The sequence below is a fragment of the Pelecanus crispus genome, chromosome 15 (genome assembly GCF_030463565.1).
Source record: "Pelecanus crispus isolate bPelCri1 chromosome 15, bPelCri1.pri, whole genome shotgun sequence".
NCBI lineage: Eukaryota > Metazoa > Chordata > Aves > Pelecaniformes > Pelecanidae > Pelecanus > Pelecanus crispus.
Window position 1 is genome coordinate 4,579,101 of NC_134657.1, and position 20,400 is coordinate 4,599,500.

Sequence of the window (20,400 nt, forward strand, 5' to 3'; positions counted from 1 at the left end):
AAATTTTGCTGTGAGATTGGATAGTGCTCTGACTTTATCATCCATTTGGCTTGTAGAAAATTGCTTTTGTATGTGTGGGTGTGATCTTCATTGTAAGCCATTTATCGTAGGGCTATACTCTCGCTGATGAAGAGGAGGATCCCCTGATTTATCAGCACCGAATGCTGAGAAGCAACCAGGGAGAAACTTTGGCCAGTGGTCCTGTGGAAACAGGTCCCATGAAGAAATTGCATGTTAGCACCATCAACCTGCAGAAGGTAAGACTGGAGTGCTGCGCAGCATGACTTTGCTACTGAAGGGAGGAGCTATTGTGTCATTTCTAAGGAGTTTGTCCAGTGCATCTAAACTACGTTTATTTACATCTCTTTTCTGTTGCCAGCTCTGTACAAAACTGAGGTCAAAGTTGTGTCTGAGACCCTCTTTAAAATTAGAACGTGCTAGGCAACTTTAAAGATAGGAGCAGCTGAATTATCAGACTATTAATGGCCATGAAGTAATCTTGATGCTTTCTTGTTACGTGAAGTACGAACAAAACTTTGTAGATCACAAGAAATCATCTGTAGCTCCTGTAGCATCTAGAGATGTCTATTTCAGAGCCTCTGCCTATTTTCATCAGCCACTTCTCTTATATCTTAGTGCTATATTCTCTTGAAGCCAGTGTAGAACTTAATAGCTAAGCACTGGCTAATTTGAACAGTTAATGCATGTAGCACTCAGTTCAGTAGTGGGATGGGTTGGTTTGAAATGCTGGACTTCAATGTAATTCTGAACGCATTAAATACTTTTAAGCTGATGTTTCAATAGTGGCTTCAGCTCTTGATGTATTTTTGTAGGGAAAGAATTATTCATGTTAAATACTTGGCATGTCATGACAGGAATACGTTTAGGGAAGATTTCTTAGAAATGAGACTGAAGTACTGCAAATTATCTGGTAAAGGTAACAGATTTCAGGGAATTGAAAAGGGAATCTCAGCAATGTGATTTGGAGCTGTAAAGAAGTAATGCTGCCTGCTGATGGACTTCCTCTGCTTTTGGATAGTGCTTCATTTGGTAGTTGAATCGTCTTGCTTTGTACTGCAGGCCTGGGGAGCAGCAAGAAGAGTTTCCAAAGATGACTGGTTGGAATGGTTAAGAAGACTGAGTTTGGAGCTACTGAAAGATTCTTCCTCACCATCCTTGCGCTCATGCTGGGCCCTGGCTCAGGCATATAATCCCATGGCTCGGTAGAGTAATTCTGGGTTTTTTTCGGATCACTTGAAATTGCAGATGTAAGCCAGATATTATAAGGAAAAAGAAAGTTACTTAAAAGCTCTTGGGTTCCATAAATATAGTTCCTGCTTTGGGACAAATCAAATAGCTGGCAACTTGATTTCATTTCCATCCTTCCCAGTTGGCTGCTCCGTGATGTGCACAAAATCTTTCAGTGGAATTCTGCATATTAGTCTAGAAATAATATAAGGCACATAAGTGAAGCTGGAAAAACAGCAGAGTATGAAATAGTTTTGAGGATCTACTGTGGGTGAATAAAAATGCCTCTGAGTGGAATAAGCTGCAGTGCTTTATTTCTTTTGCAACCAGTATGTCAGGAGAAACTTTGAGTTTCTGTAAGCAGTTGCCTGCTTATCTCTTCCTGATGATATACACTTGTCATCTCAGTGCATATGAATCTGACTAGCGCTGTTAGAAAAGTGTTTGTTCCTAGTTTAATTTTGTTTTAATGTGAATTTTATTTCTTTTGAAATAGAAGGGCAAACAGCATGATGAAGAGTCAGCAGTTCCTAGGTAGGCAGAGGTAGTGATAGTGTCCTTCATGTATACTCCATGCATCTCAAACCCATCCCACAGTATTTCTCCACTGTGAAATGGTGCCCCAGCAAGGGCTGCCACTGTATCTGTTTTTCATCACCTTTCCTCCTTCTCAAGATTTGCTACTTATGCAAACTCCAGCTATTGCAGTCCTCTAGTGAGCATAGAAAACACAAGTGTTGTGGCATGTGTGTCGAGAGAGATGTACAATCAGCTTTTTCACTACATTCATTTGTAATCTAAGACAGACTAGGCCTGGTTCTTCATAGCAGAAGAGAAGAGCATCCTTGCTGCTGTGAAGAGTTTGGTCCAGCCTACAATACTTGCTAGCATATGATAATACAATATTTCTACTCCTGTAGTATGAATGCAGGCTTCCTAAGTATTTGGTACAGAAGTTAGCTTTATAAAAGCTAATCACTATTTATTGCAGGTAGACATATAAATGCATTTTGTAGCTCTTTTTCTCTGAATATGAAGGCAAGTCCACTGTCAAATAGACTTTTTCTCATGAATAATGAATCCTCACCTCTCGCTCTCTTTTGCTTTCCACCTCAGAGATCTCTTCAATGCTGCTTTCGTTTCGTGCTGGTCTGAACTGAATGAAGACCAGCAGGATGAGCTGATCCGAAGCATTGAATTGGCCCTGACTTCTCAGGACATTGCAGAAGTCACTCAGACACTGCTGAACTTGGCAGAATTCATGGAACACAGTGACAAGGTAGAGACGCTGTTAGGCAACTCTTCTCTAATGCTGGCTAGCTGGCTGATGTCTAGTCTATGGAAAGGGTGTGAAGAGTTCATGCATACTTTCTTCTTTTTTATACTCATCCTGCTTTTGGTGTATGTGCTTCTACCCAGGGTCCGCTGCCTTTGAGAGATGATAATGGCATTGTCCTCCTGGGGGAAAGAGCTGCAAAATGCCGAGCATATGCCAAGGCCCTTCACTACAAGGAGCTGGAATTTCAAAAGGGTCCCACCCCAGCCATTCTGGAGTCTCTCATCAGGTAGGACAACAACCGATGAGATTTCTGCTCTTGCATCAGTACCCAATTTAGGATACATCTAGACAATTCTTAGGATTTCAGTCTCTGCCACGAGACTTTGTTGTAGGCTTCCTAACTAGCTGGCAGATGTACACTCCTAGCTGCTGAGTTCTGCCCTTTTATTATGTGGTTAAAATTATGATAGAAGCCATGGGAAGTTGTGCAGGAAAAAGTGGAGTCTTCTGATTTCCACCTTTCACCCTTCAAGTTCAATACGGGTTGGCGTGGAGTGGCTGTAAGTTAGATGAGAGAGATTTCTACACCTACATACAAATAAGCCAGGAAAGCTGAATTAATTAAAATGTCTCATGAAGTTCTGCTCATCTAGCTTATATAAGTCTCATTCTTCATATATCAAATAGAATATGTTATAACAAGAGTGTATTGTTTCCTGAGCTTTGTCAACAAGAAAGAGGTTAGCCTGAAATACCAGCACAGGATTTGGTACTAAACTACACGTTTTAAAATGTGAATCTCAGATTCATATCACAGAAATGTTAACTCTGCCATTTGAGATGGACAAATTGATTTTGGTTGAGCAAAAACTTAGCCTTGTATGTGGTGAATTTTTCAGCCCACATACTTCCTTGGAATTGTGCTTTCCTGGTTTTTTTCCCCTCTTTTTTTTCCTTTCATCCTTTGCCCTTTCTTGTTTTTCTGAGGAAAATACAGAATTCAGTATATTCCCTTTCCTGGCCTCAATCACTTGTGCAGCTGTTTCTTTGTCTATCAAAAAGCAAGTTAAGGAGCAAAGACTTGAAGTAAAGCAGGATTAAAAATGAAAGACAATTTATTAGACATGAAAAAGTTTAGAAATGTTTAAAAGTCCATTTGATAGACCACAGTTAAAATAGTTCCAACTATAGTTCCACACAGTTGAAATTTACAGTATGAATAGTCAAATGTATGTAAGGTAATTCCCGAGACACCTTTGCCTTCAATTTCACACAAGCCTGAACAATTTAAATTAGATTCGAACTCTCTTTAAGGTGAATAAAAATAGATACATTAACTATAACGATCTTTTCTGACATATTCAAACAGTATGGCTACAGGAGGCGTCTCTTTCTTTTTTAACTGTTATTTTTAACACTGTGTTATGTAAGGGGGAAACATACTGATTTTTGACATAACATCTCCAGGTAACTTGTAATTGGGGTAGTTTTCAGAACAGATTTTAATATTCTTCAGTGTGGTATGCTAGCAAACATTCCCTTACATTGGAATAACTTTTGGCACTTATGGATTCTTCGGTGTGTACTAGTGTTTTGCTCATGGATACAGTGGTTTTAAGTGTTGGAGTGGAGTTGTTTGGTTGGGTCTGGATTTTTTTTTGACAACCTGCTGTTCTCTCTTAGTCTTACTAATATATAGCACACTTATGTTCTAACTTGAACACAATTTGGTGGCAGCCCAGAAAGTTGCTTTCTAGTTTATCAACTTTTAGGTGATCTTTGGATAGGAATAAACATCGCAGAGCATATGGGACAAATCCTTCTTCCGGGGTTACTGTCTGCTGGGTGCAGCCCTCTGTGGGGACTTACTTGAGGCAGCAGCAGGAGATGGCAGTAAAACTTCAGGAGAGAACCTGGACAATACTAATTAATCCAAAATTTTTGAGGTTTGTTTTTTCCTCTGTGGGAATATAAGCCACTTACTATACGCTAAATAAAGGTGCATCAGGGACACTTCTGATTGATTCCTCTGGCTTGAAACAGGTATGTCATTTTTGTGATTCGAGTCCCTCTTGGAAGGAGTTACTCAGCAAAGCTTACTCTAGATGCTGAAGGAAAGGCAACAAGGAGGCTTTCTTTTTTCAGTCCCTGCCTGGCTGGTTAATACTAAGGCAACCCACTAGTCACGATGCTAGTGAGAACACACCAGTAGGTTTTCTGAAGGTGCTGTAAGTGCATTCTCTCCTAACCTACTCTAACATAGTATTTTTCCCTTTGGAAAGAGCATTAAGAGGAAAAATAAGTTTGAGCCCTGGTAATGCTAGCGGCGTGGCTGGTGGTTAGTGTGCCTTAGTGTTTTTGTGTGTACGTAGCCAGTATGTAAGTGTTGCACATATTAGATGAAATGAACAATTATTTGGCTGATTTTGAACTGTCCGTCGCCCACCTTCTGTGCAGTGGCATCATGTAGCTGTACAATCAAATATTGGTTCCTTCTACGGTTTGAAATCCTCTGGCCGGATCTTCATCTCAACTCTCTTCAATGAATAGGTTGATCCGTGCCAGCCGTACCAGGTGATGCCGTCCATGTTCTTGGTGTGTTCTCCTTTGCGGTAGTAAATCCCATTCAGATTGGAATCTGTGCAGCAGTTGTACCAATATCCACCTTTTCAGAAAAATTAATAGATTCCATTTACTTAAAACAGGTATGTTTTGTATTAATAATAAGAATTATTGCTCTTTCCTGAGGAGAGTGACCAGCATGTGTAATTTAATCCCTGGAGCCTATGGCCTTAATAGCTGGGATTGGAGATAAATTCAAAACTTTACATAGATACTAAATACATAAAGGCTTTACAGTTACATAGTCTAATTAGCCCGGTAGCTTTTCATTTAGTTGCTCATTCCTCTTAGAATATTTCCTTGACATGTTTCTGTCTGACTCTGAGTTAGCATAGGAAACGAATCTGGGTTCTTAGCTTGGGCATCTGAAGGCGTTTGAAAGGTTTCTGGACTCTGCAAGTAAGCTGCACTATTTTATTGAGACTAATATCAACAATTTTACTTGCATGTCATGTGGGGGCACAATAGGGAAATTAAAAATAAAGGGCAAGACGCAGTGAAGACAATTATCTTTGTGACACATCTCATATAAAGATAATAAATTGGATGAAGAGAGCAACCTCATTAGAGGCTCTTAATAGAGTAGGAATAAAGATTAGAATTCAGCTTGAACCTTGAGGTGCGTGTAGGATAATATAGGAGAATAATTACCAGTCCCTAATACTAGTACTTGAAACCTCATAAAAATTTAAGAAAAAATAAAAACCTTAGAGATATACAGGAATAACTTCCTGCATCACTTGAATTGCATCAACATCTGAGATGGTCTGGCAGATACACATAATGGGCTGAATAACAGTATGTGTAGGTGAGAGCACACACTAAACCCTTTGAAGAGTACTGATGTCTATAACATACAGTCTGGCTCTGTGTAAATTGGCTTTAATTGCCAGATTTCCCATATAACCAGTAAGGGCGTATTCCAGAATTGGTCACCTCTCCCTTGATTTGACATCCAGATGCTACTTACTAGTTACTTGGAAAGAGGGAGCCTTGGGCTCTCTACAAATTACCCAGGCAGCTCTCTCAGGACAGGAAGGCATTTATCTGGGTTTTACCTTTACGGAACTGGGCACAGTCATCCACGCACTTGTCATTGTCCTTGTCCTTTGTGCTGAAGGCTGTGTTGTTGTGGTACCTTAGGGAATCACGCCCTGTGTTGCCAGTGTAGTTCCCCACAAAAAGACGATAGCTATTTATTTCGTTGCTCAGGGTGAATTGCTTATATTGCGCATAGCGTATGTTGCCTTCCCAGTCCTGCCACAGAACAGTGAAGAAGAAATAGGTCCTGTTAGAATAGTTATGAAAAGACTCCACCATCTGTGGCTATATACAGTGCATGTTGCATATCTTTTCTCAGTCCTAGATTTTTCTCAAGTTTAGTTTTTTTCTGTCTCAGACTGCAGAAACTTATCTGTTAAGGCAAAAAAACTTACCAGAACAAAGCATCGTGTTTCCAAGTTTTATCTGCAATGGCATTAAACAATATGTATGGAAACCTGGTGCAAGACATCCTTGTCTCAAAGCATGCTGTCTCGAGTAATTTTTTTTTCCTCTCTGAAAGAGTGACTTTTAGATATAAAGCCTTCCAGCTCACTTTTTCCATTATACATATCCCATCCCTCAAAGCTGTTGTACTAGCTGTTAACTCGTCTATCAAACCCAAGCCTTTAGTAGACTGTAGGAACTGTTTTGCAGTAGTACAATGCAAACTCTTGTACACAGGCTGGAAGGAAGCGCTGCGAAAGGAGGAGACTCAGAGTCTTTAAAACTTTATGGGACATCTCTTGTGAATCTTTAAATCTGAGGTGGTCAGCAGTTTGACCTCTGTCTGCAGTGGGTTCCACAGGATTCTCTAGAGCCCCGCATGTTCCCTAAGACACAATCTGTATGCAGACAGAAGGTTGTCCTACTGACTTTGCACCATGGAGAACATAATTCTGTTTTGTCCTTGAATGTATCACTAGGTCTATCCTACCTCCTCCTGTAATTAAAGCATGCAAATTCTTTGGACCACCTATAGATATAGGAGATGGTATCTGCTACTAGAGAGTCACTTTGTACAAAAAGCCTTTTGCTGCTGCAATTAAGAGCTTGTTACCTCCAACTCCACTCGCAGAACAGTGGGGCGTCTTGAAAGTCGGTAGATATTTTCATTTCCCAGCCAAAAATCTCCCCGAATATTGCCAAATCCTTCCTTGTATTGTTTCCAGTCCCTATTGAAAGATGTCAAACCAACTTTACGTCTTTGGATGATAGTCCAGCCACCTCCATCTGTCTCCATGTCACAGAACACCTAGAACAGGAAAAAAGGCACTGTTTAGTTGTCAGTAGACTTAGGAAGGTTCAATTCTCTTAACACAAGACAAGATATTGTTCCACATTACACAACTTGAAGAAATTCCTATTTTGTTTAAAAGTCATGTAAAAAATTTATTAAATGAAACCTTTTTCTGTTTTCCCTCTTAAATGTACACCCTTTCTTTCCTTGAAGTTTGCCTACGTAAAGATGGTGATTCAAAGTGCAGGGTATCATAATTCAGAATGTGCTCTTTTCATCTCTGTGGTAGATAAGTATTTCTTGATTATATTTGAAAAGACATGTAATATAGATTGTGTACTTGACATCCTTACCTCCAGGTCTGGACTCCCCAAAAATTCATCAGGAGGTAGCTTGTAAACACCAGAGATTCGGTAGTTCCTCTGGTAAAGTGATGAGCAGTCATAGACAGCATCTACTTGAATCAGAACCAGAAAGTAAGAATCTGAACAGCAAGAACTCCCCTGTAAGTGTGGTTTCTGTAAAGCTTAGTTTGTAATACAAGGAGTAACTAAGTGAAGACGACTTCCCACAAGTCTAATGCTTTCCTGAAGTAATTTAGTTTTGATCAATGCATGCACTGGAAAGAGGTTGTAGCACTGGGACTTTGATGGTTTGGGGTTTTTTTGTTGGTGTGTGGTTTTTTGGGGGTTTGTTGGTTTTTTGTGTTTTTCTTTTTTTTAACCTCTGCTATGCAAAGAGACACCTGTGCTTTCTCTTCACATTGCTACTGTGTGTGTCTGTGCTGGAAGGTAAAAAAGTATGTATTTGCTGTCCCCCTCCCAAATAATAAAGGGTTATCAAATAGAATGGCTAGGCCTGCTGCCAGATGCCTGTTTTGATTGTGTGCTTGAGCAGGTTAGCTAAGTTTGCGGATGAGGCATATTGCACTAGAGCCTGTGACAGAGGTGGTGGCTTTTAGCTGCAGTCAATCTGTCAGTCTCTGCAAGCCTCCTTTCCTCCCTGTGCAGGAGCTGACTTGAAGATGGTAAAATGCACAGCTGTTCTTCTGAGGAAGATAAACTAGCTGAAGCAAGGCTTTATCCATTCTGACAGTTTTCAATTTAGTACAGACTAAATGTCTCGTACCTGGTGAGGTGAGACGTGTCTGTTTTAAATACCTTCCGGGCCAGTTTCTTCTGTGTGGTGTTCTGTTTTTTCCAAACCTTTACTACAGCTCCAAAGATATTTGTTATGGTAAAATCTTTGTTTAAGACCTACTGTAAACAGTGGTGTGTCAAAACTAGCCAAGTGGAACTTTTTGTAAGAAGAATTTAGTAAATAGATTCAGAAGTTTTCCTTTACATGTAAAAAAAAAAAAAAAATCCAAAGAAAGCCTTTTGGCAAACCCAGTCATCCCAGACAAAAGCAGTCTCCTTTTAAGGAAGTTTTAAGCTTGATGCAGTGAATTTTATGTTAAGAGAAAAGTCAGCAAAAATGACACTTTCTTCTACAAGTGCCCTTACTGGTAGCTGACCAACAAAATGCACCTGCATTCCACGTTTAGTACAGGCCTGTGCAATCACTGTGTGCAGTGAAATTTTCCCTCAGGGAAGAGAGAATTTTGAACAATTTAACTGTGTTCTGGCTAGGCTTATATCACAGTTTGTATCCTGCATTACCTACAGCCTTGAATTTTTGAGAATTATCATTCAAATAACGGATCACTCCTTTACTCTGGTTCAGAGATAGTCATAGAGATACAACTGCAAATCTCCAGTAATCCTTGGAGAGCATTTCTAATTCTTTTACCAACTTCTAGTCCCCTGTCAGCACTGTGAACTCAGAGGATACCTCTGGCAGAGACATTCCCTGATGAAGCCAGCTCCCTTTCTTTTTGGATTGGTACTGTAGTGCTCAGAAAATGAACTATTAGGCTGAGTTCCTCACTGTACTAATACAGTACCTGTTCAGTTTCTCCACTCTGATAACAGATATACAGATATTAAAATACAGATGGATCTTTGGACTTCGGACAGATAAATTCAAACTAGTTTTCTCAGGATCGCCTGCCTACAGAAGTACTTTAAGCAGAAGTATTCAGTATGCATACTTGCTAACCACATTAGTGGGACATGCTAGCATTAAGAACTAGTCATTAGTTCATTTTGTGCATTAAGAGGTGTATCTGGGAGCTTGGCAACTCCCATCTTACCAGCTGAAGTTTGTGTGACCGTCTGAGCTGCCTGGAGTTGCATGATATCTATCTGGTTGTTCATTTCGGAGTATTTGCTCTCAGCATCAATGAGACGGGACTCCATCTGCTTGGTGCTCCCTTCCAGCTCCATCACCTGCATGACCATGTTCACCCAGTCGCCCTCCTGCTTCTTGCTCAGCTCCTGCAGCATTCTGCTCAGGTTGGCTACTTGCAACTTGAGCTCCTTAATCTCATCGCAGCAGCCTGTCATCTTGGACTGTGCGTTCCCATTGATAGTTCTCCTTTTAGGAGGCTTCTGCAGCAGTGCTGGATAGAATGCCACAGAGACAGTGACAATGCAGAGCCATGCCAGCTGAGTAGTGGATCTTGCTGGCATTTTTGCTTACAGCAACAGAAAACTTCCAGCTGACTGCGGGTAGTCTGAATGCAGCTGGGGTAGGTATGAAACTTTCTGCAAGTGCTACAGCAGACTGGTACCTAGCTTTCTTCCAATGAAGTGAGTCTCTGAAGGTGGAGCCTGAAGAAGTAGCTTTTTTTTCAGACCCCTCCTGTCAGAGTCTATGCACTTTGGAAGTCTGTCTCAAAGCATCTTATATACTATTTTTCTGTTTACCTCCACCCCCCTGAAGCTATGAAGAGCTTCTGGCCCCTCCCATTCATCTGTTCATATCAGGTGTTTACAGGGTGAAACTGGAACAGGTTTCAGCCAAGAAAGGTTGGGGAGAGCAGGAGAGACTTCACTCAGTTCTGTCGTGAAGGGGTGTGGGAGAGGGCTAGGAAATGAGGAGAGCTTCCAGCAATTATTGCCTATTGGATTCTAGCCCTCTTGGTGACTAGTTCTGGCACTTCAAAAACATAAGAGCATTAGAGGTCCAGAATGTGAAAAGGCTGCCCAAACAGGATGAGTTTATAAAAGTTCAAGGAAGGTAACTCCCTAGCAGGTAGCCAGCCCTAGCTGCAACAAGTCCTACTAATATATTCCGCAGAAGTTGTAGGGGGTAATTCTATGCTTGCAGTATTTCTTAATTTAGATAATATTTTAGCAAATTCATCAGTTCAGCATCTAATCCTCCTCTCTCCGAGCTCTGGTGTCTCTGCACTATTTGTTTGGTAGAATTCAGTGCTGTTCTTTTTAGAGATGGGATATCTGAGGGTGGAATGGAGAGAAGTCTGCAAAATATGTAAGTCAAAACCCATGCCTCTGTCTACTCATAGTGGACAAGTGAAAGGACATTAAGTAATGCTGAAAGACAGTCTATTTAAAATTGACAAGAGATGGGTTTTTTTTTTACAGGCAATGCGATCGGCTAACTCCAGTATTATGGAGGCCAGTTTATTAACAGGATTTTAAGAGAGGAAAATCTATGGGTAATTAAAATGTCTACGGTTACATAAAGTGTAGGTTTAAGAGTAAATCTTAAATCTTCAGACATTCAGAGTACAGGTCAAGTATCAGCTGGATGAGATAGTGCCTTCCAGTCTCCTCTCTTATATCCTTTAACAGTTTGAAACTTGATTACAGCTGTTTGATTCCAAAGTAGAACCGTTTCAGCAATGGTGCAGCCTTTTGCAAATAGGCCTCTGCAACTTTTGTTCTAGATCCTTACAGATAAGTTGTTTCTCCACAGGCCAGCTGCTCTGTAATTGCCCAACATGTGGGTTGTTGCATCTTCCTGCGAAGTTTCTGATTGTAATAACTGGCAGAGATAAGATGTAAATGAAGGAGTAAATGGCTTATGTATCTGCTCCTGGGGTAAACACCGTTGAAGCTTCTTGGTGTCCAAGAAAGCAAAAGAAAGCTAATCTTGCTCCTTTAACAAAGAAAATGAGGACAAACCTAACTGAGACATGCTATCCCATCGAGACTTCTTTTGCTGATCCAAAGTGGCTGCAGGATTTCTGCTTGATTACAAAAGGCTTGCCGATCTGACACGCGCTTTTAGAGAAATAGGAAGCACAGCTCCTTGTTGGTGCAGTTTCTCTTTCTCAGCTTTCTTACGCTTGTTGCTAGATGCTTTGTTTCTGCCTCTGATTTGCACCACAGCTGGCTAATAGTTTTTCTGCAGAACAGTAATGAAATACCCCATAGGGTGCAAGGATTTAGGAAGATGAAAGCATCAAAGTACTGAAGAGGTAGAATATGAATACAGATGTTTTATAAACCTGAATTTTCTTAGAGAAGGAAGAGGGGATCTTTCAGAGGCAGTCAGAATTAGACATCTCCAAACAGGCAGCGTGAGTGTCTTGAGTTTTGTTGTGGGTGACTGCTTGTGTGCTGTACTTCAGGCAAAAACCACTGTAGTCTGTAGTATCAGCTGGTGAGGCTACTGTGTGGTATTGGTGACCTGAGATATTGCCAGGGAAGTACAATTTGATTAAACTACAGAGGGTACCTCCACAGCAGACTGTGGCCTTCAGTCACATTTTTGTCATGGTCATTCCAGAAACCTTCCATAGCAAAACTTCTTTTTATACCTCAGACGAGAAAGTGCCACTGCACACAGATGAAAGTCTGACCTTTTTGTTCTGCTTCTAATCCTGTCTGAGCCCTCTTCCAGCTGGAGCTTCTGTCATTCCCAGGGGCAAATTCTTCTCAGGCTTCCTGTGATGAGAAATGTGTTTTTGTCAAAGTTGGAACGAAGACTAGGACAGGCCAGACTGGCTTCTCTGCCCCAAAAAGCCACCCTGCTAACACCCCACTACGTAGGACTTCGGTCCATTCTGCTGCTGCTCTCACTCACCATGACTCTTCTGTCTGTCTTGTACAGTCTGAATTTCACACACACTCACATCATGAGGGGCAGATGTGGAAGAGGGGAGCCACTTGCAGATCCATGCATTCCCTCTTGATACAAATTTTGGAAGGATCCAGGATTCAGCCAAACTCTCTGTTGCACGCAGATGTTATGCAACAGTGCAGAAAGGCCTCCCAATCCCCTCTGTAAACTGGAGTATTTAATTGGAAATGAGACAGCCAGGGTTTTATTTTGGGTTCAGCCTCTGATTTGTGTATCCTGATGCAAGCCATCTTTCTTTTGTGTACTTTGATTTACCTGTTTTAAAACAGAAATAAAACTTCTTTGTTCTCTCATTTTGTTCTGTGTAAGGGGGTGACAACAGACATATTATGCAGGAAGGGAAAAGAACACAACTCTTCCCATCTGTCATTACTTTTGAGGAAGCATTAAGAGAGACTTGGCAGAGACCTTAGCCTTAATGAAATTTGACTTCTGTGTGAGTATGTGAAAGATGAGTCTTTCCCTGTTGCATGGAGAGCTGAGTGTAGTCACTTAGACAATAATAGCTACTGATGCTAGTCATTGCCAGAGTAGATGAGCTGCAGAAGTTGACAGTCTGTAGGAAACTGTTCCACTCTTATGCACTGGTGTACTCGCAACTTGAATTCAGGATCCTGTTCTGTTTTGGAAAGAGGCATAGTTTTGGGCATAGCTAGGGAGAAACTAGTTCCGTGATTACCGAGTGGGTCCTAGTCCTATTTTTTTCCTTTCCTCCAGTACTGATAGATGAACCGGGTATCATTTGGTCTGAAATCCATCGCCCTAGTCTTCTGCCATTATGTTTTGTATATGGAAATATTTTGCTACGTGGTAGCTAAAAAGATGAGATCCTAAAGTCAAAAACATGAGGCAAATCTTTTTTGACTTCATTAACAATGTAGGTTTGAAGGGGTTGGGAGAATTGAGTCTAAACATGGTTGCAGTTCGTATGTACCCTATGCTTATAGTGTTGGTTGATGTTACCATATTCATGTATATTAGTATTGCTTCATTAGAACCAGATACCTCTTGTCCCTGGAGGGCCAGATTAAATCAGAGGTGGGTTTAAACGACTGCCTTTTCTGGGAAGCTGTTCTGGCAGGTGTATGTGAAGCTGAGACAAGAAGAAAAGCTCAGTACCCTGTGGCTATTTATTTGGTAGCCAGTCATTGCAAAACCCTTAATATGCATCTGGCAAATGCTTAGAATCTAGCATTCCTGGTGCTTGCTGAGATGGCAAAGGCTCTCATCAGCTCTCTGCTGGCAGATCGCAGGAGTCCACACTTTGTCAAAGCTCTGTGAAACAGTGCTTTCCCCTCCCAGGAAGCATGAGACTGTTCACCTCTGGCTTTGGAGGTGCTCATAAATGTTCTAACATTCACTCTGCTATAGCTTTACAGTAATGACTAAATCCCCAGTAAAGTCAAACAAAATTGTTTTCTACTGCAAATAATTATTGTAAATCTCTGAAGTTATATAGCAACAGGTGGAACAAGTTGAGAAACAAATGAGGGCCTGATGAGAAACTAATCACTGATTCTTCCTACAGTCATTTGTGATTTCTTTTTTTTTTATTTAATGTGTCTTTTCTTTGCATAACCAATACACAAAGACTCTGGCTCTGTGTTTCACCTTTTTCTGTAAATATCTTCCTTGGCAATTTTTTTTTCTTCTCTGCCTTCGCTGAATCTGGTTAACAAAGAATAGGTGATAGAAAACCTTTTGCAGCCTGAGCAGCAGGGCTGGCTAAGAATTTTATTGTAATGGTTTTCACTGCTTTTCCTTTCATGAATGCTCATGAATGTTTTTATTTAATTTGCAAGAATTTATATCAAGATTGGGAATTTGGCCAATTTTAATGCCTGTGAGCAATGTGGTGTGTCCTCACTGTGAAAAACTGAAGGGGCTGCTAGTCCAGCCTGTAAGCAGTCAATCATCACAACTGTTCATTGAAAACAGCTCTTTGTTGGTATTGGTTTCTCAAATGTATTTGTTCCCAGCATGGGAATAATTTTTAGTGGCATGATGGAAATGCATTGGTGTTTGGAGTTGTGTTGGGGGGCAATTGGTTGTTCTCTGAGGTTTGTTGAATCAAGGGCTCCGGGATGCCTGAACACAAATAAACTGTAGAATTGGTGAAACTGGGCTAACAAAGCCAATTCTTTTTGCCAGAGGATTATCTGTTCCCCAAAGTATCCACAAAGTAGCAGTGCCTTCCACTTCTAATAGCAGAAGCAAGCTCTCAGCACTTCTTCAGAAGGAAAAACAAGCTTGACTTAGGTTGGTCAAATATGTCACATACAGGAGCTTTTTAAGCAAACTTAGGGAGACTCAAAAAAAAAAGTTTGGCTTCTTGTCTAGGCTTTGCACACAAGCTGCTTTATTGCAAAAGTAAGGTTTCTCTACCAAGTTTTGAGATGCTTTCTGGCAATAGGAAATGTGTGTGTTCCTTCACAGCTAAGCTTGGGACCTCCTGAAAAGGCTCTGTTTAAAAGAAAGTTTTTTGGTTTTACGGGAAGATAGGGAAGGGTCCAGTCTCTTACTTCTGAGTTCTTGAAAATTTAATATATTTTGAATGACAGAGAATATTGTTAGAGACTCTTAAAGACAACGGAAGACTGGAAAGCTCCCAGGACTGTATAAAAGAGAATATTTCTAGGAAACAATAGACGTTTATGCCTGCGGTTTGTGGAGGAGAAACGTCCATCATTTGAGTGCTCTTCCTGCTGAGGACAGTAAAGTTGTTTTTCATTCCCAGTTCATGTCTGGTTTCTGTTTAAATAGCTTTTATAATATACAAGCAATAGGAGTATATTTCTCTTAAATGGTGTTATTTTTTTGTGATTCTAGCTCAGTGTGCTACATTTTAGTCCTTTCCACATCTAAGACTTACACTTTTATTTGATATCTTAATAATCAAACAGTAGGTTTATGTAACCTTTCACTACTAATAAAATTCAAAAATTTATGATTTTTGTCCAAGATTTTTATGTTAGAGAGTTTGCCAGGGGTAGTCACTTTTTCCAATTACGATGTCATTCCATCCCTACAAAATTCTTTTCATCAGAAGGCTTGTCCCATTTTAATATCCCACTCATCATGATCAAGTGCTATGAATAGGTTAGGGTTGGGCAGGAGGATTGGATATTATCCTGGCTACAGTACAGATACTGATTAATAAATAGGGGAGAAAAAAATTATCTATAATCTTGGATTTAACTGTCTTCTCATAAAGCTTTCTGTGTCAGTCTAATTTCCTTACCCAGCTGTCCCTTACAGCTGCTGAAGATTGTGCACTTGGAATACAGGAATTAATGCTTTTGTTATTGTGGTTGATACCAATTTTAATTCTACTGTGCTGCATTATGTAATTATGCAGTGAGTCCAGGTGAGCCAAACTCATACAAAACTTCATTGGTGAAAATCAGTTTTGCAACTAATTAATCCTCATTTTGAAGGAAAGCATAAGGGTCTTAATGTTGTTTTGTTGTTTCTTCTAATGACTTTGTTTATTGCATAAAATGTGAAATCAAATGATGGTTATTAAGCAGTGAAATTAGTGCATTAGTTCAAACTACATTAAAATCTTGTTGATATGACTTAGGCAATCTTGTTATTTCTGTGGACTCTGATTTTAATAGTCTACCTGCAAACATGAAGACAGCTCTGTCTTGAAATAGGTTTCAGAAGATTTTATGTATGTACATGCAGCATTTAAAATATATAATTTTGACATATTTTACTTGAGCATAAATACTGGAAGACTCTGCCAGTCCCTACCAGGCAGCATAGCTGAATACTTAGGCCTTTCATGAAAGATGACATGTGTAACCTACAAGCTACCAAACCTATACCTAAAAACTTCCAAGTAAGGGGATATGGTAGTCATCTTCTGTGGCCTGCTGCTGAGCCTTCAAGTAAAGTAGGTGGTAGTGGTGGCTTTTTTCTAGCTTCTAAACAAAAATGAACAGATGAGTATGTTCTACCCTCAGTGACTATATCAGCGAACAATTGATCTTCACCTTTAATATTAAAACTTTATATTATCCTGAACTCGGAACATCTGCAAGGACACCACCCAGTAAACGAAGACATAAGTTACTGTCTGCTGAGTTAGCCAGCAGCATTGTTTCTGTCTTGAGAGATGTTTTCCCATCTTCTTCTTTAATCCAGAAAGATTTTGTAGTTATCTTTTTCCAGATACAAGGAGAAATCTATTCCCCTGATTCCAATCCAGTAAGCTACCCTGATTTCCAGTGGCAACGCTGTGACTAAAACCCCCTGGTAACTCTGCCTGGCTGGAATATTAGCTGTCGGGGTCTCTTCTGTGTGCCTGGATGCTTTTCTGTAGTGGTGTTCATTCTGTCCGGTCTCCAGTAGAAGACAGCTCTGTAGTGCTTTAAGAGTGTTATAAAATTTAAGAAGATTCTGCCTGAGTGCAGAATTCATCAGATCTGCAGGGAGAGGGGCAATGCCTTAACGGCAGGAAGGTGAAAGGGTAGGGAAGCACAGAATGCCATGATTTCTAAACATGTATTTTGAATGTGTTAACAGGACTCGATGTGGAAATGCTTTTCCAAGAGAAGTACAATCTGCAGCCCCACTCTCAGAGAATTTATATGCAGACAGTTGTGGGTCTGTTGAAAACACATTCCAGTCAGCTGTGGTAGTAGTGATTTTTGGGAACTGTCAATATACTTCCAACACTCAAAGCACACTGAATCCAGCGGATGAGAAAGAGCAGAAATCTGAGGTCTTTCAAAACAAACCAAAAAACCTCCAAAACACAAGATCAGAACTTAATCCACACATGACTGTGTTTTCCTTAGCCTGTAAAACTGAATAGCAAAACAATGCAGTGCTTACCAAGGTTTTATTACTCTGAAGAAATAAGTCAGTGAACGTTCAGCCATATTAATAAAGCCCACTTTGATGCATGAGTCTTGCTTTGGAGGGATTTTTGTACTCTTCCAGACAGTTGTACTTCTCTGTTTCGGTCCATTTCTGCCAAAGCAGTGAATGTTGCTCTCCCCTCTCCCCCATTTTGTGTATACATTATTTTAATGTGGTACATCAAAACATGAAATAATTGACAGGACATTTCCCATCATCTCCTGTGGCTCATCCTAGTCCACAAAATTACCTACTTTTACTCACTGAGTGGGTTAGACCGTTTGTTACAAGAGAGTAATTTATTATTAATAAAGACAACGCAGTATTATATCTACTGCTGTGTATTCTTTTAAATCAAAGTCTTTCTCCTTCCCTGTCCCTTCTTTCCCCTCCCTTTGCTTAAACCTCGCCATAGACAGCTTTGAAACATTTAATTCTACTTTGGACAGCCAAGAAAGTATGAAACGAAAAGAAGACTAATTGAGTGCACCAGGGAGCATCAGCAAAAGAGCAGTGCTAATTGTTGAAGAATAAAAGATAACGGCCAATTTTGTCAGGAAGGGTTGACAAGAAAGATAAGTTGGAAGTAATTAACTGTCTGACATGCTGGAAGTGATGTGTCTGCTAATGCCCTTTAAATCATCGGGATATGAAATGTGACAGCCATTTATCACTTTTATGAGGCACTGCTGCCTAGCTTTCCCTTGGGAAGCGTGGAGGTAGTATGTTCTTTGACTATCTTGATAAAAAAAGGCATGGAAGTATTTCAAGTGCTTCCCATTTTTTGGGTACCTGTCTTCCTGAACTGTGATGATGGTGCGTTCTTAGCCTGACTAAATCTGATTTGAGCTCAAGCCATTCTGAGGTCCTATTTGGAAGAGTATTTTACCTGACCTTCCCAGACACCCAGAGTGTGTCTAGGAGCTTGGTTCTTTAGTTGTCAGGAAAGTAAACTTCCACAGACAGAAGAAATCCAGAACTCATTTGAAAAACTTCCCTTTTTGTCTGTTCAGAGTACTCCCTTTAATAGTATAGATTTCCTTGTATCTTACTGATCAACAGGCCTCTCATAGGGAGGAAAAATATGCAATCATTCTGATGATAGCAGGCAAGAAGGGACATTTCTGAAAGCTGTGTATATCTACAGCAGCATCTTCAAAGACCGTTGAAAGTCTCTTGCATTGCTCTCAGTTGACACATTTTGTTAGGTTATGCTGTTCCCATTCCAAAGGTTAACTAGTATTAATATTGGTCTGTAGGGTGTGTTGCAGCATGCTCAGGTGTTGTGATTGCTTTGAACAACTTGCACCTCTTGTTCTCCAGTGCCACTATGGAAAGAGGAGAGCAATGAGCCAGAGACTGTTTGTAAATAAGCTTTATAAAATAGCAGGAGCTACATAAAAAGTTTATTTCCTCATTAAATTGGGGTTTAGCAAAAGCGCTGATCACCAAGCACAAATGTGCAGACAGAGTAATTTCTGATAGTGACATCAGAAAACCAACGTGAAATAGAAATGATTTAAGAGAATGGCTGTATGTCACGTTGCTGAACTGGAGACCCAGGCTCATGAGTAGCCTATTTGCTTGTGCTTAGCAAAATTCAGCTGCCCTTGCAAAGCAATATGCCTCACTGGTACAGAATGAGGACTGGCTGTGATGGCAGGAGTTTCTGACATGTTCTTCAAAACCAGAAAAAGAGCAGCACCAGTACTGGTTAGTAGCTGTGCAGAGGCATTATATGAAACATGAAACTTGAAAGTAGGGTTGCAAGCTTTTTGTGAAGTCAGCAGGTGTGTTCCTGGTGACATTTGTCAACTGTTCTAATGATGTAGATTGTTTCCTGGAGTATTACAGCCTCTACTCTGAATTTTAAAGGAGTTGGCAGTCTGTTTAAGAGAAATGGGAAAAAAAATCAGTGCTGTAAAGCTTTTAGTAAGTGCAACTGTTTGAGAAATTATGTCTTTCAAACTATTGGCAATATTCTTCTCCCTATGCAGGCTAATATTTAGAATTGATAATCATATGCAATCACCATTTTGTGTAACAAGTCTTGAGAATATGTGCACCTGTTGTTTTGCAAATACGTAGCCTTATGTAGTCTAATCATTCACTTGAAAGTTTTAAAGAAAAAGGAGGGTGTTCCATTGCCATTTCTAAATGATAGAGCTTGGTATTACCAAGCAGAAGCTCATACCAGCCCCTAATAATTGCCAGCTGTGTTAAATGGTCTTTCTCCTTCTACCTTTTCAGCATTAACAATAAACTGCAACAGCCAGAAGCAGCTGCTGGGGTACTGGAATATGCCATGAAGCACTTTGGGGAGCTGGTGAGTCCTGCTGGATAACTCCCTTCTTCACATCTTATATTTTCATGGTTTTTGTAGGGTTTTTTTTTGTGTGTGTGGGGTTGTGTGGTTTTTTTGATCATGCTGAGGTTCTATCCCCACCTATAATATTGCCTCGTTCATACTGAGGGTGCCTTACTGCCTATGGGGATGTATACTGTGTACTTAGCTGTATACTAGCAAACACTGCATACAGGTAAGGCAGCTGGGGAAGGCCACAAGAACTTGTGCAAGAACCTGATTTAGAGGAGAATTTAGCAGCTATCATTGACACTAAATGCAGTTGTGGGGAACTACCAACTCAACAAAATAAGTCATTTTATTTAGGAGCAGCTGGGAAAGGAAGGAGTAAGTTCCTGTTCTAAGCTTTAAATGCTTGAGGGGTTTTGAGTAACTGCATCAACACCTTCCAGGTAAGGATTTAATGGAAATTGTGCCTCTAGCCTCTCTCATCCAGGAGGCACGTGAACCGGTCAGAGAAGTCACAGATACTATTTAGAGTAGCAGATTTGCCAGTCCCTTACAATTTTGACTGCTCACAGAAAGAAAATAACCCCATTCTGTATTTGTTCTGTGTCTTTTTCTGCACAACTTACCTTTTTTTCTTTCTTTCTTTTGGGACTAAAGTATCTGTGCTCTCCTGCCAATTCTACTCTTTTAAAAAGATGATTTTGCAGTGATAATTCTTGCAGTGCCTTAGGGTGGTCGGGAAAAGGAAGGTGGCCCTGGAAGCACAGTAGAGTAGCCTCTTTCATTAGG

General features: G+C 40.3%; 2 protein-coding genes across 7 annotated transcripts in view; one reads left to right on the plus strand and one right to left on the minus strand.

The window, feature by feature from the left end:
* MTOR (mechanistic target of rapamycin kinase) overlaps nucleotides 1-20,400 on the plus strand; it is a 67,521-nt gene that overhangs the window by 17,501 nt on the left and 29,620 nt on the right. For all 6 annotated transcript variants that reach the window (XM_075721694.1, XM_075721695.1, XM_075721696.1 and 3 more), the window contains 5 exons: nucleotides 111-257; nucleotides 1,081-1,223; nucleotides 2,365-2,527; nucleotides 2,668-2,813; nucleotides 19,548-19,623. In XM_075721694.1, coding sequence (XP_075577809.1) covers nucleotides 111-257; nucleotides 1,081-1,223; nucleotides 2,365-2,527; nucleotides 2,668-2,813; nucleotides 19,548-19,623 — 675 coding nt within the window. The remainder of the gene's footprint in view (nucleotides 1-110; nucleotides 258-1,080; nucleotides 1,224-2,364; nucleotides 2,528-2,667; nucleotides 2,814-19,547; nucleotides 19,624-20,400) is intronic.
* Nucleotides 5,023-10,003, minus strand: ANGPTL7 (angiopoietin like 7). Its single transcript, XM_009487451.1, has 5 exons — nucleotides 9,625-10,003; nucleotides 7,784-7,884; nucleotides 7,251-7,445; nucleotides 6,208-6,406; nucleotides 5,023-5,192 (listed from the first exon to the last, which is right to left on the minus strand). The coding sequence occupies exons 1-5, from the start codon at nucleotides 10,001-10,003 to the stop codon at nucleotides 5,023-5,025; spliced, it is 1,044 nt and encodes a 347-aa protein (XP_009485726.1).

Excerpts from the sequence above, each read along its gene's own strand:
- ANGPTL7 (XM_009487451.1), bottom strand. The coding sequence starts at position 10,003 with ATGCCAGCAAGATCCACTACTCAGCTGGCATGGCTCTGCATTGTCACT. Across the intron at positions 7,885-9,624 it reads GGTCACACAAACTTCAGCTG|ATGCTGTCTATGACTGCTCA; the intron begins GTAAGATGGGAG and ends TGATTCAAGTAG. Across the intron at positions 6,407-7,250 it reads TTCTGCGAGTGGAGTTGGAG|GACTGGGAAGGCAACATACG; the intron begins GTAACAAGCTCT and ends GTTCTGTGGCAG.